Below are 19,183 nucleotides of genomic sequence, written 5' to 3'. Positions count from 1 at the left end.
GTGGGGAAACTGTATTTGGTGACCTTTAATAATGTATAATCACAGGGGATCGCTAATGGAGAGTTCAGGGTTGCGCAACACTGCAACAAAACAGACATAATGATTACAATTGTTTAAAAAACAGCTATATCCGTTAATGATTTATTTTGGGTTTTTTTCAGCTTTCAGAAAACAGAATGTGTGTTGGAATCTCATGTGTTTCTTATCTCCTTTTCAGCTGACAGACACTATCCTCCTGTGTGTTTGTGGGTGTGTTTGATGATTTTTGATGCAGAAGTTCTTAACAGTTTTGATAAGCATCCTAACACACAGTCATTTTCACACAACCCCGAAGGAAAGTTTTCCAAAATGTCAGGTCAAAACAACTGCAGCAAGCACCATCAATCGACTGACAAGCTGACAAGCGGCTATTAGACTCAGTTGAACTGTTGATGTAAAGTCACGGCACCAAAAATAGTCTTGACGTGGCTGCAAAAAAATTATCTAGGCCTCACTACCGATGATGGAAACACACAAAAGAGGCGTTCGCTGACGGGAGGTGACATCTTAAAAGGGCGCATTTGTCGACGTTGTTTGTGTAATTAGGCATCGAGGTATTTGTGGCAGCAAACAGATGGACTTTAGCAGCTGCCGCCATCTATCAGCAGTAATGTAAAAAAACCACTGCTTTTCTAACAGGCTTTGCAAAGAATCCCAGAGAACAAGTGTGGGCTGGTTTCCATGGTGAGCAAAGCAAATCAGCCATTTCTCATCTTGTTGAGTGACACAAACTATGCTCAGAATACCCCTGAAGTACAGGCGGGAAGCATTATCTGAAATAATCATGTATTTCTTTACCTTGACCTTACACCATTAAACACCTCCTATGTGAGTCAGAAATGAGATGATTACTATCTCGCTTTAATATGCAATTTCAACATGAGACAGACGTCAGAACGAGCAGCGAAGTGTAATTGCCCTTGTCTAGTGCTCGAGATAGTTGGTTCTCCGAAAAGAAGAGACAGCAGGCCTCCTTCATTTGCCACGCGACGAAACTCATTCTCAGAATATACAGCGAGGTAATTGAGCGATGAATTACTTTTTGCATCAGCACCACTCAATGACACTGATTCTGATGTAGTTATATATTGTCTCGCCCTTTGTGGTAATTTATCCCCAAAATGACACACAATGGAAAATGAACATTCTTCTTTCTTATCTGACCTGAAACACACCTTCCAAAAAAGCAACTTGTTTTTTTTTCTTCCTTTCTCTTAAACTGTGTGAGGGTCAAGCCTTCAGAAAGTACGGCGTGACACTGTGCCTTTTCATTCTATAAATTCACGTCTCAGAGTTAGATTTTTGAGCGACATCATTCCCCAAAGAGAAGAAATAAACGTGTTTCACATCAAGTAATGCCATCAGCCACGGTAACACCTAGATCTCTAAAGATTGTATTACATCTGTGATAATTGAGTAGACACCTCTACATTGGATAATAACGTGGAGTGGGAAAAAAACACATTTATAACCGTACATGTGATAATTGGATGTAGATGGAGAAACGGAAGGCAGAAATCAGATGGAACAAAAGACAGCTTTGTTAAGAACAAATGAGGACAATCTTTATTTCAATCTTTCAAACCTGTAATAAAGTGTGACAATCTCAAATCAAACCCAAAGAGAAAGTTTGGCAGAGAATGGTAGGCAACTACAAAACCAAAAGGCAAGGCGAGGGCATGTTTTTTTTTTAGTGCAGTTTCACAGTAATGATACAGATAAGCTCCGCATATTATAAACAACAGGTGTGCTCAGGTTGAATTGCCTAAGTCGATCAATTACAAGATTTACTGAGCTACAAAAGCACGATAAAATGAAGAATAACCAATCCCGAGGGGATCTTATTACTCAGCTACACTTTTGTTTTTAAAAGGATTACAGAATGGGGGGGAAGATTGAGGATTACCTTTACACAATAACACATTCAAAATATCATATTAATAAAAAGTCCACTTAGTAGTTTTCTCAGTTGTGGTTGGTTCAGTTGTCATTATATGAGATAATTTTTCTTACTACTTTTCCCCAAGGCCAATTAACTTAATGCTCATTCATCTCCCGTGTGGAAGTTCCCTTGAGTAAAAGCCTGTTACAGAAGCTGCCATTGCTCAGTTCAAACTTGTAATTACTCTGCAGCTCTATATAATGCATGAATGTTTAGAATGAATAATGTAACACAAAAGCAGGGTAAATAATAATCCTGTCGACATTTTGGGAGCTCCACTAGTTCGTTTTCTTGCCGAGAGTTAGATGAGAACATCGATACCGATCTCATGTCAGTATGGTATAAAACTAGAGCCAGCAGTCAATTAGCTTAGCTTAGCATGAAGACTGGCAGCAGGTGGTAATTGCTATGTTGGCTTTGCCCAAACCAGACTGTAAAAATTAATAGAGAACCCATACGGTTTGAGGAAGTGCTGCAAATGCGGAAGTGCCTTACACCAGCATTCCATCTGAATTCTAGCAGGGGGCGACACGTGCAGTTACAAAAGGAGGTTGGTTTCTGTAGAAGTCTGTGAGAAAGTGACCCACTTCTCACTTGATTTGTTACCTCAGTAAACATTTTCATAATGCGTTTATGGTCTCAATCGCTGCTTATAAGTCTTCAGCAACATAGAATGTTCATTTTTGGAACTATGGTCTTGTTGATTTTAAAATCAGCGATAAAGCAGGGGGGGTTTTAGGGCGTGGCCAGTGAAACTGTGTAACATAATGTGGCTCTTCGTCATACAATCGTCACATCCCCAACCAGGATGGCTGTGCCAGTAACGGCAAACTCAACGACTCATAGCAGATCTCCGCAAACATGCGCTGCCTATTAATATTATGTCTATGGCTCAAAGGGGAAAAAACCTCCTGCCACCACGCTTAAAAAATCACTAATGAACATTTTTATATCTTGTTTGTTTAATGCATAAAAGAAAGTGTAAAAGCATGTTATGGTTTCACTGGGGGTTACAGGACGTGGCAAACTAGATCCTAGCCGGGCGCAGGGACTGAATGGGGTGCTTGTCACGTTGCTTATTTGATAGCTCCTCAAATCCTCGGTCCTCGGCTGAACCGGAAGTTGTTCTGTCCGTCCTCGGTGAAGGCAATCTCAAAGCTCTTATTTCTACTCCGAGGACCGAGGAACGAGCATCAAGGAGTCAAGGATACAGGCGAGGATACATGAGAGCAGCCTACCCGGGAAGCCGTGCAGCTGAAGGAATTGCTAACTCTGCCCTTACAGCTGACGACTTCATGTGAAGCTTCAGACAAAAGGACGTCTCATCCCTCTAGAACACATTTCCTAGCTTCCTCTCTCCTCCCGTGATTTCCTTGCATCTCTCTCATGCCTCCTCAGAGGAAGGGAGGCAGGTGGAGGAGTCAAGGACCCCATTTCTAGTTTTTTGGACTAAGCTAACAAGCCGCTGGCTATAGCTTCATATTGACTTCTAATGCTTGGCAATCATGTAAATAAGCATTTCTCCCAAAATGTCAAACTCATGAGCGATGGGGACATTGTGATTATTTAACACAAGAGATATGTATATTTGCATTTTTTGACTATGCTCCTCCCACTGATTTCAAGTGGGTGGGGCCTAACTGGAACACAGTAAGTAAACTGTCACTAAAAGATGTAAATCATCTCAAAATTACACCCTGAGTTCTTTTGAGTTTTAACGGGTTTACCTTTATTTTTTCCTTTTTTAAGTCACACATGCTGAATTTATACTGAACATACTTAAGATAATGAATCATGTTCTCAGGTGCTTTAACGTGCCTCACTACCAACTCCAACAAGGTGCACTCTTCTGCTGGGTGTGGCAGGTTTTAGGAACATTTGTCCTGTATTGTAATAGGCAGGCCACTTGAATCCAAGAAGAAGCCGCAACCCATACTTAATATCAGCTATTACATACATTTCAGCCAAAAAGGTAAGAAAATAGGCTAGAGATGAATGTCAATGCCGTAAGAAACCTAACAATAATGGGTTATTACAGAAAAAGGAAGTAAAACCAACGACTAGGAAGGGAGACTGGTTCAATATTTTGTACGCTCAGTGTACGTCTCAGTGCATTGGGATTTAAACCTCAACCTGCCTACTGAATTCAATATTGCAACCAGTGATGGAGGACAGATTGAAATATGGAAACTGACAGAGCCAGTCTATCTGAGGCACATGAGTTGTTAAAAGCTGCAGGAACTACTGATGCGTGGTATGGGTGTCTCCTCACAGGTACAACACATCTAGGCTAGGAATTTTGAGCAGGTAGGTCGTAAAATGGAAAGAAATGCGCATTTGCCACATTCTAGTATCAGACCGACTGATTACCAATTACTTGCCTCATAATTGGACATCAAAAGGTTGCTGGCATGAGAAATAAATTTAAATGAATGACTGTCTCAGCACTTCACGCCCCTAGTAGAAGAAGAAGAAGAAGAAGAAGAAGAAGAAGAAGAAGTATTTTCAGGCAAGAACATACAATAAAAAAAAAAATTTTTAAATCATTTATGGCAGATTTTCCTTCTTGGGCACTTCCTTTGCTTTCTTCCCGCGCCAATCACTATATATTTGATAATATAGGTAATATTTGGTTGACAAAAAGTCTAATTATTTAAAGGCAATATTAAGGATAATATAGTAAAGTAGAATAAAAAAAAAATAAAATAGGAGGAAATTGACATTTAACAAAAAAAATAAAAATAAATAGGGGCATTTTAGAAAACAAAGAGAAAGGGTCAAAATCACATGGAATTAACCACTGGTTGGTTGATTCATAATAAATAAGTGGTTTGCTAGGTTCACAGCCATCCCGCCTTCTCTTGAACAGTGTGCGTTTACACTCCATTATAAAAAAGGCTGTTAGTTTGAAACATGATTTTATGGCTTCACTGAGCAGCCGACCTTAAACACAGAACTCAAAGATGGGGGAAGAGTCTGCGCTCGAGGGGCTCTGAGGGGAAGTGATATGAAAGACAAAGACGCAGAATAGTAATACATTGATAGTTCTTTGAGTTTCATGTCACTGCATTTGACTAGGCCCATCATCCTCTATCCAACGGGAGCCCCTGTGTTAATCGGTTTTCTTCTCTTCAGGATCCTTCACTCTGACATCGTCTTCCTCGATCTCGCCCTCTTCGGGACCCTCCAGCTCAGTGGCGCGTTGCCTCTCCTCCTCCTCCTCCTCCTCCTCCTCTTCTTCATCCTCTTCATCAGTCAGGCCCTCCCTCTTGAGCGCATCTATGTCATCTGAACCGTCATCCGACTCAGCCGTGCAGATGCCATAGCACATCAGGCTAATTACACCCAGCGGTAGGCCAAACAGGAAGCAGGCCAGCAGCGGAGAGCTGCGAAACACTGACTGATGTAGGAAAGGAGACAGCGAGAGATGAAAGGAAGACAAAGGATAGGGAAGTGTGTGGGAGAACATGGAGGCAGAAGTAAAGAGATGCAAATGGGTCGAGGAAAATAATGGTGTAAATGAGGATAGCGAGAAAGGACAGATGAGAGAACAATATGTGAATTTTTATTTTACAATTAAATATTTTGCAGAATTTTTTTTCGGGGTTTACTCTTACCACCATACGAACATGCTCTCCACTTTTTTGTTTTATAAATCTACTATGTAAATATAGACATTTGTAAACATTAACGTTCTCATTCTCACTCCTAATCCCTTCCTAAACCTTCTTTGTTGTGTGGGTAAAGCAGGTACCTGCCCAGCGGGGCCTCAGAGATCAGGGCCGGCTTCACTGTGTGATCATTGGATTGTGGGGTTTTGGATGAATTGCTAATTTGCTTGGTAGTAATCAAGTGAATAAGAGAGAAAGGCCATGGTACTACTTACAGAGTAACTGAACATGGCTGAAGTGTGCTCTGGTTGCATCTATAACACACCCTGGGGTACAAGCCTCCATATCTAGAATCTAGTTTAATATGTTCTAATATTTAATTGGCATTGATTGACCATTGATTGATGGTGCATATTTCTAAAGAAATTTGTTATATTATAATCCGTTGTATTTATTTAAATTACCACAAGCCCAGAGTGGTTATAGACATTTAAATCAATGTCCAAAGCTTCAAATCGATGTCTGCTGGGATGTTAGCTGACAGCTGTTTGACATGGTTTGACAAAACAACTGCCCAATCAGAGCTTTGAAGGATCTCCTACATTGTGAACTAGCTACTACTGCATAGATTAGGACACTGTACAGGCTGTCAAGTCAATTTAGAGAAGAACGGGTAACTCCGAAACCTGAACATTACTTTGATCACCGTAAGAAAAATAACTCAATACTATATTAACTGCTTGTATCAACTGTACCGGAGCCTCTGTGTCAACTGGAAGTGACGTGGATGGGACAAATGAAACAACAAAAAACAGTATAACCCCCCCCCCCCGCAATCTCTAGCCTGGGATAGAAATCGGCTAACGCGGGGTGGCAGTAGCTCAGTCTGTATGGAGTTGGGTTGGGAACCGGAGGGTCGCATGTTCAAGTCCACAAACGGACCAAAGTATGGTGGGGGACTGGTAGCTGGAGAGGTGCCAGGTTACTGCCAAGGTGCTCTTGAGCAAGGCTAGAACTAGACATCTAAACATATCTAGACATTTCTCCAATTAGCGCATCTGTAATGTGTGTAATAATAACAGAGTGTAAATTGTAATTTCCCCTTGCGGTATTACTAAAGTCTACATTAACATGGAACTGGGCTACTACAAACTGGGGAAGGGGGTAGAACTCATATGCAATGGGCATAACATTAAGGCTACTGACTTGTGTTGTCCATTATGTGCACTGTTCTGTGCTTGCACAAGAGAAAATGGGAAGAACCGGGGCTCAGTAAAGGCCACGGGCTCCTGACTTTATTTCTTCTCACATAAAACAACAAAACACACTAACAAGGTATCCCTTACTTTCAGTATGGCACCGCACAGATGTGAAGGCTGGCAGTTTAATAAAAGTGTTAAATCTCTCTTAACAGCGTTTAGAATGGTAAAGAGTCTCCTATTAGCGATTAGGTAGAGTGAATTAAAATCCTATTCGGAGATCCAAAAAGATTTTCTGGAAAATTGCAGACAGGCTTTTATGTATTTAGCGGAGATACTGCATTTTTATTTAGTCATTCATTTATTCATTCATTTGCATTACGCCATTAAGCCTCGCGAGTGTGTTTAGAAGGCAGGTCACAAATCATTTGCAGAAACCCGGGCAGGCTGTAATATTTTAGTATTAATTACATTTTTGTCATGCAACTTCAGAATGTCTGTATTACGTATAACCGTTTGTGTTTCTATCTGTAATGTGCTGTGTTGTTTGCTCCGGTTTTGTTTTACACGGACGACCAGATTGGACCAGATTTCCCCTTTTATCTATAACCCTTTGGGTTTCTTGTACTTTCAGATTGTGCTGTTTGAACTGAAATGAATAAAGAAATCTCAAACTTCAAACAAGCAAACATCCACCTTTATACGCAAGTCTCTCTGAAGATATTTTCTGTCTTCCTCGCTAGGCTCACATCCCATGACTACACACTCACACACAAACTAATACATACAGATGCTGCGTGTGTGCAAAGGTTGCATGCACACACATACTAAAAGTGAATTACAACTTTGAATTTGTTTTTTTCTCAATGCAAAGAAAACCTTTCTCAACTTCATTTTCTTTTTTAGTTTCTCTCCATTGTAATACCTGTAGATTGCAGATTCTAACATAATTTGGTAAATGGAAGTGTGTTTATTAATCCCGAAAGACCTGTTTCGAAAGATTGGATTAAAATACAGTAAATTCTCAAAACTCCGATTCACATCCATGCCCTGAACCTGCATGTAAAATTGGATATTTTTATGACACATTTCCATTCCAGCGAAACACGATCCCTGCAGGCTCAACAATGCCCGAGTCATTGAAGGACAACTTCTTCTTTAACGATCTTGGTGACAAATGAGTCATTTAGCCTTAATATAGCAGGATACATCAGAGACAATGTTGCTAGAAGGAAGTATTCGGTCACAACTTCTGTCAGCCACTGAGCTGAGAAATATTCATGTTCCCTCCGGTCATTGCCACATGAAGAGGGATGGTAATTGCTGGATGAGGTAGATATGGGTATGCTATGCTAACACAGCTGGCAATGAGTCATTGGGCCTAATGTGTCTGCTTGCTCATGCTCCTGTCAGACGTGCATTTAGATGCAGGGCTCTGGGGGGGGCGAGGTGATGGTTGTGGCCTATCTACTTTGTATCATACTGTATCATGACACTGTAAGCAGGGCTAGGCTTGGTGATGCATGCAGCGCACAAAATTTAGGGAAGCAAGAATAAAATAGCATTTCATTTCTCTCACAGGTGTATGACAAGCCCTTCACATGTGGATTCTTACTTTGGTGCAGTTGCTAATTGGAAACAGTACGATTTTGCACACTTAACATTTAAGGCTGACTTACAGTAGTACGTAGAGTCTGTGCAGAGCCTACGCTTAAGTAAGTGGCCTTCCTCGATGTGAGGATTTATACTTGCGCAATGGTGTGTATTCATGTTTTTAGTGTATCTTTTAAAAAGAGAATAGCAGATTTCATTGCGGCTTTGTAGTCTACTGTTTATATTTTTGCCCAATCTCACGGTTCACATTTTAGAAGGTGGGAGCATTCTATATGCACACAAAGTGCGTCTATCTGGGCAGTATTATTCTTTTCCTTAAACATCATTGTGAGAGTCTGTGTTTTACCATAAAAGTAAAGCATGTCACTAACATCTCTACATTTGGAATATCTTCAAGTGCCTCTTTGTACTTATTTATGTGTCTTATTTTGCTCTGTTTTGTGTCTTTGTATGGAATTGAAAAAGTCAATAAAAACATTTGTCAAAGAATTAAAATAAAAAAATGAGAGAATAGCCGAGCCGGTGTTTGTATGTGCGAGTGCGGTAGCGCGAGGGAGAGACAGGGATTCTGCAGGTTTTACCAAGTCAAATTTAAAGACTTTTTAAGACCTTTACAAATGAAATGAGGGGAATTGAGGTTGTTAGATGAATTAAAACAAAACGTAAAAGTAACAACGAAAATACAGAGTCATAAAGTACTTGCATAGTAAAATAAATGTATTCAAATTAAATAAAAGTGACTCTGAAAGACCAAAACACCACCATAACAACATGTCTCCCTCGAGCTTTCTGACCCGGTTGGAAAGCGGCAGCAAGATGAGTTAACACTCTCGTTGGGTTCATGTTGTTCACGGAGAAGGAGAACCCGAAAATGACTAGGTGGTAAATGCAACGCTACAAAGCCCAGCCAAGCGGATCACAGTTGTTGTGGAGCACGTCAGGCTAAGGCGTGGGCTACGGCTTAAGGTCCATATCTATGCTTATATTCAATGCAGAGCGATAAATCAAACTTAAACAACCCAAATAAATAATTGCTTTTATATTCAAACATTTTCTGAAATTTTCTTTCACTAATTTAAACTGTCTAACAAGACCTGACAGCTTAAAAGTAAAACCTTTAATAAAAAATGTTTCTACAGGCCTCGGTACCTCAAGGCTTTTTATACCTTCCATCTCAACAGTTTCCTGAATAAGATCTATAATTTCCCCATTTCCCTTTAAGCGCAGTATTAAGCTTTAGCTGTGGTTACTGTACAACCAGAGCATTACAACACAGCTGTATTTACATTCCTATCACACCCGTGGTAAAATAAACACCAGTTGTCCTAAAAGAGCCAAGAGTGAAAGTGGGAGGAGAAGCGAGTTCAGCCTCCTGACCCTGTCTACTCCCTCATCAAACGTGCGGTATACTAGCCGCAGCAGACCTGTCGAGCGCCGGTGTAACGTCATGGAGGGCCGTGACTGTTTTTACTCCCGCGTGGTGGTTGCGATACTAGTTGCACTCTTCTCCTGAACAGAGCTGCCGCTAATGAGGAAAGGCTACCAACTTTGCTATTTCTAAAGGACTAGAAGAAGTAGAAAAAGGTAAACAACAGCAGAACTGGAAGCAGCATTGACGTCAATGCTTTGGTTTGATTAAATGCATTTTTATTATTTGGTCAGATAAAGCCTTTCATTCACCATAAAATAACTCATCTTAACCTTAGAAGTTTACAAGAGAGACTTGCAGTAACTATGAGTCCTCGTTCAGGCTTCCTGTTTCTGCGTTGTCACGTGCCACTAAAAAAAAATAGAGTGGTGTGCGCCCTCTGGACGTGCACACAAAATCCTGGAGCGCCAGGGAGATCAATGTCGTTTTGACGTCACATTAGCGTGCGCATGCTCATATGCGTCGACTGTAAAACGCTCTTCACTCCACCTCCTCCTACTCTGTTCCCGGCTTCTCTTTCCCCATACTATGTTTACTGCCTGCATTGCATATTCTCATATTCTCGTACTCCCCTGTCTTGTTCTCTGAATGTTGTTTTTCTCCCAAAGGGAGAGAGCAGGGCACTCGGGCATTTGCTGTACAGTGTTAATAACCTTGGCGCAGTTTACATATGCAGAAAACAGCATTTACCCTCAGCTGGCAAACGCAGTCAAGGAGAGGCATGGTGTGAAGCATAACAACAAGTACAAGGTGTTCAGTTGTATCCTAATAATGAACTGTAGAGGTACAGAAAGACCAAGGCTAGAAAGGAGCTTTAAAAAGTTGGGAAGCAGGACAAAATAATATTACTCTGAAACTAATATAAAATAGACCATAAAGCTTTAGTGTGTTCCCTTTTTAATATCAACTAGTGCAGTGCCCTGTTTGGAACGGGCCGATTGCTTGGCCTGTGTTATTGTAGTTTGTAGAATTCATCAAAACCAAATTGTACCCCAAAAAAGACTTACAGAAGGACCCCAAACCACATCATATGCAACTCCCTTGTATGCCCTACTACTAACTTGACTGATTTATATAATTACAAAATATCACAATGAAAATGTTGAGGAACCAGACATACAGTAAGCGTCATGGACTCATGGCAGTGCGCTACCCACCCGTTCGTTATGAGAGCTAAACAGCTGCGTTAATCAACCACCAGAACCGGACTGTATGTGTGTATGTGTGTATGTGTGTGTGTGTGAGAAAGATGGTGTTGTCTTGTGTCGGCTCGTTAACGAATTTAACATTTCAGCAGAGGTGTTAATTTCCATACAGGTTTAGTGGATGACCGTTAATGGTGACGTAGGGGATTTGATTCGCGGCAGTATTTTGGCCACGGTAATGTAATTAGTTAGCGGTAGACTTAATTAACCCGGGGCAGGTCTGATGAAAAGTGCTGTGTCTGCCCGGTTCAGTTTTGAGACTTTCTCATAGTGCACAGCGCTGTGAAGGAATAATCTCAGAGATTACGTCATATTCTTTCTCTGGTTAGAAGTGAATGTAGGCTGCAGCTCACAGCAACTTATTACTATATAGTGTCTGGCTTTTGTTTATTTAGTGTTGGCAAATGGCTTTTTGTTGAGTTTCCTCTTAGCGGAAATTATACAGACGGAAAAGCGTAGCACCCTTTTTTAACAACCTTATTCCACACAGTCGCAAGGTTTCTTTCAGCTATATGCCCATGTTCCAGGAAAGTGATAAAATTAACATAGTATAATGTTGTAATGTCTGTGAGTCTGCTGGTTGTGTAAATGAGAAACTATACGCCAACAAGTTCCAACTTTATTATTAATTTTAATTTACAGCTTGTTGTGCTGCACCCAAGTGGCAAAAACATTGTATTAATGGAGGTTTAACTAAAGTTACAGTACCATGTCTGCTTCAAGAAATAACCTAATGAACTCAAACTAAATATATCTGACATGAGTGGGTTTTTGGAGCTTTAATTGATGTGCACAATACACAAAAAAGGCATAACTGAATTTTAGTCAAATAATTATATTTTCAGTGGAGGTCACGATGGTGATATCCTGCCAACTGATGTTTTTGAAGTATTTTAAAATGATTTATTTCTATGATTTAATCCTTTTTAATTGCATGTATAGTGGTAACTGAATTAATTTAACTAAAAAATATATACAAGATTACCATATGACCCTGCTGAAATTGTGCTTGGGATATTTTCTCCGTCTGCATGTGGCAGCCTAGAGTGAACTCTCACCAACTTACCATAATGGTGGATCTGGCATCAAAGGCTATACGTTTGATCCTCTGAATGAATCCGTCACCTCCATTTGCCTGCAGAGAGACCGACCATTAATAGAGACAGAAGAGATACTGTGTCTAGTTCATCTTATCACTTGGGGGACAATACCTAAATAACAAAACAGTTAATATGTCAGTAAAAAAGATTTTTTTTCAAACTAATCACAGTACGCGTACAGAGGTATCCAAGTGTTAGGTTTTCCGTCATATGGTCCGTACATGCCAGACATTTAAAATATTGTTTAATTAAACGCTTCTCTGCCCAAATGATCGTCTGTGCACGACTCTAACTTGTCTGCTGCCCAGCAGCTCTACTCCGTTTGACCTCATTTGTTGGCAACAGCACCTGGGCAGCCAATGAGCGAGCTTTCTCGACGCTAATTCATCAGGATGGCCAATTAGTGTGCACTGACTGAGCAGGACTTCTGTGAACGGGCTGAAGGTGGGCACGGGATGGTTTTTGCAAAAGCAGCTGTTGCACAAACTCGTGCTTATGCTGTGGGAGGACTGCATAAGTGGCTTGAGAAATTTCAACATACATTTATCTACAGCATGTAGTTGGAGTAGAAGGTTAGAGGACTAAAAGAACTGGAGACAGCCTATGTTCCACAAGTACAGTGAGTGGGGAGATATTTAATATAAAAAATTAAATTAAAAAAGAAAAATGGAGTAGCAATTCCTCAACAGCCTGTTTGAGATATGACTGGCAATTCTGTCCTCCTCTGGCTGGTTACCGCTTCACGCGGTTCTAAACACGCCGTCTGCGTACCTTAATGTTCATGCTTTCTATGAACAACACGCAGAAGTTCAAAGATATTTGTCATGCTTGGGAAAAATTCCACAACTCTCTTAAAACTTTTCCCTAAAAATAACAACAACAAAATGACTTGAAATTGAATGCAATGCATTAAACACATTTTCTGTTTATTTCTGCATGCAGCATGAACCAGCCTTAAGACTCCTCATTGCACACATTACCAGCATGACGTGAAGACGCTGAATTTGTCCAGGCTTTGGCTGCAACTGGACAGCAGAAACATGGAGGTTTCTGTTGCTGTTTATTTGGAGGGTGGTGGTTTGTTTTGCCAAGCAAAAAATAGCCTAAACCTTTCTTGGAAGAAAAAAAAAATAAGGACAAGACCTCTGGCTGTTTGGCTTATGGTTTCATACATCTGGTGACTTTAGTGTGGTGCAGAGGAAAGCAATGACTTTTCTTTTCCAGATTAGTGTGCACACTACAATACAAAGTCATGTAGTAATCTCAGTGTTTGACTTAGAAGACAGAATTATTCCAGATAATCCATTCAGGGAGGACAGCAATATGAAATCTAAACATGCAAAAGGAGATTGCAAAAATACCTCATCTGCTGAAAATATTTTCCAGCGAGGACTTAAAATGCAAGGCAACGTGGATTGATTAATGAAGACTACTGGTGTGATTAGGATGGTCCAACACAAGGGGAAGGGAGGGGAAAGGGCTACACTGAGCTGCATGCATAAACAAAAAGCAGGAGAGAGGTGGGGAAGGAAAGAAGATTTGGACCTGTGCAGAACCGTTCAAAACACCATTGATGAATTGGACCAGCTGCTCCATGGTCTCAATCGGCTCACTGGGCAGGAAATACTGCTCGTTGGATGTGTTGAGGATGATAACGGAGGGCACCGTCACCTCGCTGAAAAAAACAGGAAACACAGCTTTAAATCTTCGTAACCTCAGCACCTTGGACTGCCATTATCAAGGTGCATCATTAAAGAAGAACAAATTGTAACATGGAGAATGCAATTGGGATATAAACAAACCCTTTGTACTCCGAGTAACCTAACTTTTCCCGTGGGCATTAATTTAAAGAGGATTTCTTTTGTCTGAGGAAAAAGGCGATGCAGCCTGGCCTATTTTAGAGTGTTATTATTTCTTTCTATCTTTTATGCAAACAGTGTGGCTTTACTGGTCTGTGCCGGTCACAGTTAAATAGACCTTTACAAATTACAGCTGACAAGTGAATCACAGGGAGCCCAGAAGAAAAGCAACTCTGCATCCATGCTGAGAAATATACAAAACATATACAAAGAAGCCCAGTAGTCCATTGACAGAGACAGACACCACACGCTCTCCAGCATACTTATTTTGAGAAATCAGAAAAAGAATTACAAAACTCAAGTGAGATAACGAACAAGGTCATAAACAAGCCATCCCTGTTTCGCCAGTCTTGCGAAGATAAGGTATCTTAGTGCACACACACACACACACACACACACACACACACACACACACACACACACACACACACACACACACACACACACACACACACACACACACACACACACACACACACACACACACACACACACACACACACACACACACACACACACACACACACACACACACACACACACACACACACACACACACACACACACACACACACACACACACACACAAAAATAATTATGGATTAGCCTATTCACCTCTGTGAATGGAGACCACTGGGGGTTTGCCACCCATAATAAAAGGTTCATATACTGTACTGTATAGAATAACAGCTGATAGAAAATATATATTTAAGTTATAACTTTTCCAAAAACAGCCACAAACTGTATAATTAGGTCTAATTTTGTTTTGGTTGGAAAACTGTATCCATATTTATTTGGATTATTAAAGGAACAGCTGGATATTCTGGTCAAAATTTGCTTTCTTGCTTATTATTAGATGAGAAAATCAATTCCACTCTCATATGTGTGCTGTAAGATGAGATGTAATATACATATGAGGATAACATTTTCTTCACATTGATTTCATTTTTCTTTTGTCTGAAGAACAGTTCAACATTTTGGGAAATACATTTTTTGCCTTCTTGCAGATGTCTGTGTTTACTATGAAGTGTTAGCCTGTGCCAGCATCAAGACAGCTAGCAGGGGGTCGCAGCTAGCTGGACTTTCTTAACGCTAAGTTAATAAAAGTGAATACACTTAGAAATATGCCCTTTGGGATCTCTTAACCTCACTGAATGACACGTATCTACTTCATTTCTACGAGCAGATATTTAAAAAAAATGACCATTCGTGGATTTACGGGAAGTAACAGTGAAACAATGTCCTGGCAACCATGGTGTGTTAAACTACTGTAAGCTACCTGCGTGGCTTTAGCTGCATATTTAACACACAGAGATGCGTGTTGGAATTACATTATTCTTTAAAAAGATAAATAAAGAAGTAAATATTGAATCAAAAACTGGTGAAAACTGGATTTTTAAAATAGCATTTGCATTCTAACAATCTATAGTTTGGAGGTTGTTGTCGTCTTTAACACAATGGGACTGGATCATTACCAGCAGTTTGTCTTCCCCAAGTTTTCTTTTCACTTTCTGTTTCCAGAGGCATTTTCTGGGCTTTAATTATTGCAAGAGGACTTAATTAAAAACTTAACTGTAAACTGTGATAATGATTATCACAGTGGTTCCAGGAAACAAGTTGGATGCATGGGGACATAAAACCTGAATGATTGTCATTCAGGTTTTATAGTTCCCCACTTTATTAAAAAAATAAAAAAATAAATAAAAAACGCATTGCGCCGGCACTTGCGTTGATTTCTTATGGGAAGGGTGGTGGCGCCAAACTAGGCGCTGCTCTACCCCTGGCGTTGCGTACCCTCGGTGGCCGCTTTGCACTGCGCTCCAAGTTCAAATGATTTAAACTTTGACCTAGTGGCCGCTGACCTTTTGAAAGCATAACCAATGGGATAATAGCATGTGGATACCTCGCAATGCAAAATAGCTTCCTTGCCACCCTTGATGAATACCTACGCTGTGCTTTGCTCTCTGTGCCCCACCAAACGGTCCGCAGAGAGCGTATCATGTGTAGGCGGCTTAAAACCGCCGATTTAATAAAGGCCTAAAATGCCAAAAAGAAATTCTTTCAAAAAATAATAAAAAAAATAATATATACTGTTTTCTGTTGATAAAAACATTACAAACTAAAAAAACTATAGTCAAGGAACATAATTGAAATCAAATTTATGTGTGTGTGAGCTGAGACATTTTCAGAGTTTAAAATTTGTATCCGTGATATATGGAGTACCAGAAATGTATTAGAGGTTCCACAAAAGCAATCTTATACAAATCAAATGACTCCTTGGTGCGGTAATAATCTTTCTAGTCATTCACCTTCCCAGATTACAAAGCTTACCTTCACACAAACACACATATACAGACACACACACACAGACTTTCAGTCACCTCAAATCTCAGTGTTTTTCACAGCGCACAATGCTTTCCATATAAGGGGTTAGCGATAATCCAACATTTAAACAGAGGCAGAGACAGCCTTGGGCTTAGAGTGGTGCTCATGTTGTATGTGTGTGTGTGTTCATGGGTGTCTCTGGTGAAAGCAGGGGCAGCCTTACGCCAGGCAGACCGCTGCCAGAACACAGTAATCGCTGTGATGACAGAACGAGGGATAAAAAGCCATCAGATTTATTTCCATGGCTCTCCTAAAGGAGAGAATTAGTGGACATTGACAGGCCAGGATTTCATTCCTCAAAGGAGGGCAATTAATCCTGTGCTACAGCGGCCAAACTCAGCCCTGTAAAACCCTGCGCCCTGTAAAACCCGGCAAATACATATTGTATCTACTCGGAAAAAAATTGGGAAGGCTAATCACCCCATTTATCCTTAAATATAAACACCGTCTGTCTAATTTCAGCCGTGCACCGGGAGTCTGTTCTTTGAATGTCGTCATATTTCCAATGCAACTCCTACTGTACTCACTGGCACACTTTTAATTACACAGGACTTAGGAGACCATGTCTGCTATAATCTCCCTTATACAAACAATGATATGCTAAATTTAAAATTACATCCTGCAGCGGTCTATTACGCTGGGAGATTCTCACACAAACACAACATTCTACAAAGACACACATAATTAGACACTGTACGTTTGTAGATACAAAACAGACCCTCCAACTGCTTCAGCCCTGCTGGCCTGTAACACTAGCAGGGTTCTGTCTAATTAAAAGTGTGGGATGTCGGTTGCAGGGCCTCTCAGAGCAAGACACACCGACAGCAGGCCAAGGCGCAAAGCTACAGCAGCATGGCTCTCTGGATCATTAGCGCGGCTCTAGCTATTAAAATACATGACCGCCATAGATTTAATCCACGCATATGTCCTTATCCCTAAATTCTTCATAGATTCCTTTTACTATCCTTCACTCGCACAAGCAGATTTGCAGAAGCTGGTGTGTTTTTTCGTATGCATTAGTGCGTGATGGTAGGGGGTTACAATTTCCAAGTGCACTAAAAAAGAAATGACAGTCTGTCTGTGTAATTGACTTCTCCACAAGAGAGCATCTTTAATGGCAGAGGCTGGCATTACAAGTCAGTCCAGACCTGGATAAGTAGCTGACAGAAGGTAATATGAGGTAGAGAAAAGAGGATGATGGCATGAGAAGAGAGAGGTGGGCTGCACTCACCCCATAATGAGGCTGTTAATGTAGTCATTCCCATCCATGTGGCCAAACTGGAAGTCCCTGGAGAGATGAAAGACAAATCAGTGCCATAAGAAAGTGAAACACAGTGAATCAAAAACAACAAATTAATAGAGCAAAATTTGCCTTTTTTCGTGTCTCAGTGGACTGCACAAAACTGGGACACCAACGCATTGAATGGAATTGCATGTTTTTTTTGCTATGGAAAACTTGGATTTTGTCACTGCAGAAAGAAAAAGATATCCCCACAGCTTTGTCCTGGGCTGTCTCCTGTTTCTCCTCATCTTTTCCCACCACAGAAAAGACTCAGGTGATTTATCTGAACGATAAGGCACGAGGTGGAATTCAATTTGTTTCTCATTGTGCTCCACTATGTCTGAGCAGAGTGTATTGTGGGTAGGCTGGGGAAGGGGGTGGTTGTAAGTCCAGGAAAGCCAGTGACTACCACTGAATGAATGATTATGGGGGGACTCTACATATATATATATATATATATATATATATATATATATATTATATTCATATTGAATCACAGCTACATATTGCACATTTGTCCTCTGCGTGTTATAAAATACTGCCTGCACTCATCTACGACATAATTATGAAGAGCTAGAACTAAATAAAATATGGATGCAACATAAAAGTCGGTCTGTGTTAGTGATAATTTTGCTGACAATAGTAGGCCAAATTGGAAATAAAGCTCAAGTATCAAAAAGTCAGTTTGTAACTTTTGCTCTGAAAGCTGCAGCAGTGTGAGTAATGGATCAGACACCGCCGGAAGATAATCTACATGTCTCAAGACTGATGGGGGAGTGCTGAGATCCACAACTTGTAATGTGGAATCTAAACTCCTTTTTACTTTATTATCACTACTTGGTCCATAGTTTAAATAGTTACAGGTCTGTTTCCCATGTGTGTCCATCTTCCTACTCCCACTGACACTTCTTTGGCCAGCCCACTGAGCAGACGGGCCAACAGAGCATGGAGCAACAGTGCTTCCAGATATGGCCAACGAAAGTTAGACATTCTAACTGTTTACTTATGTGTTCCCTCTGGACATGTGCAAGTGTCTGTTATTCATTCTACTTACAAAAAACCTTTGTTTTTGGAGATATTATTAACACCATGGTGGGTATTGGGAGAGAAGTCACCCACATATGCACTCTAGAAAGGATTCAAATCACAGATCACCACACGCAACATTAAAAATCACCAAAGTCCTGTAATATCTTCATGTGATATTAAGCATCAGTTAAAGAAGTTTTTCTTGTTAAAAAAAAAAAAAAAAGTGGCTTGCATTACTGTGTGTCTCTTTTATCACTACAACTGAGGCAGCAGCTTTAAAGTATTCCTTTACTTGTATTAATTAGTTTTTTTTTGGGACGCTTGCAGCACAACAAGCTGTAAATGCAGTGTTGACCTTATAAAGTTGAAGTGAGGAACACACACACACACACACACACACACATATATATACATATATATATATATACACTCACCGGCCACTTTATTAGGTACACCTGTCCAACTGCTTGTTAACACTTAATTTCTAAG

The 19,183-nt window shown here is 40.4% G+C and overlaps 1 protein-coding gene across 1 annotated transcript in view; it reads right to left on the bottom strand.

The window, feature by feature from the left end:
- Nucleotides 1–3,665: 3,665 nt before the first annotated feature.
- The window catches only part of tmx3b (thioredoxin related transmembrane protein 3b), a 35,167-nt gene continuing 19,649 nt past the window's right edge, over nucleotides 3,666–19,183 (bottom strand). Inside the window, exons 13-16 of the mRNA XM_034862029.1 lie at nucleotides 17,615–17,671; nucleotides 13,685–13,814; nucleotides 12,106–12,174; nucleotides 3,666–5,381 (exon numbers count right to left, since the gene is read on the bottom strand). Coding sequence (XP_034717920.1) covers nucleotides 5,094–5,381; nucleotides 12,106–12,174; nucleotides 13,685–13,814; nucleotides 17,615–17,671 — 544 coding nt within the window. The 3' untranslated portion in view covers nucleotides 3,666–5,093. The remainder of the gene's footprint in view (nucleotides 5,382–12,105; nucleotides 12,175–13,684; nucleotides 13,815–17,614; nucleotides 17,672–19,183) is intronic.

This window comes from Etheostoma cragini, chromosome 22 (genome assembly GCF_013103735.1).
Source record: "Etheostoma cragini isolate CJK2018 chromosome 22, CSU_Ecrag_1.0, whole genome shotgun sequence".
Taxonomy (NCBI): Eukaryota; Metazoa; Chordata; class Actinopteri; order Perciformes; family Percidae; genus Etheostoma; species Etheostoma cragini.
This window is presented reverse-complemented; position numbering and strand designations above follow the sequence as displayed.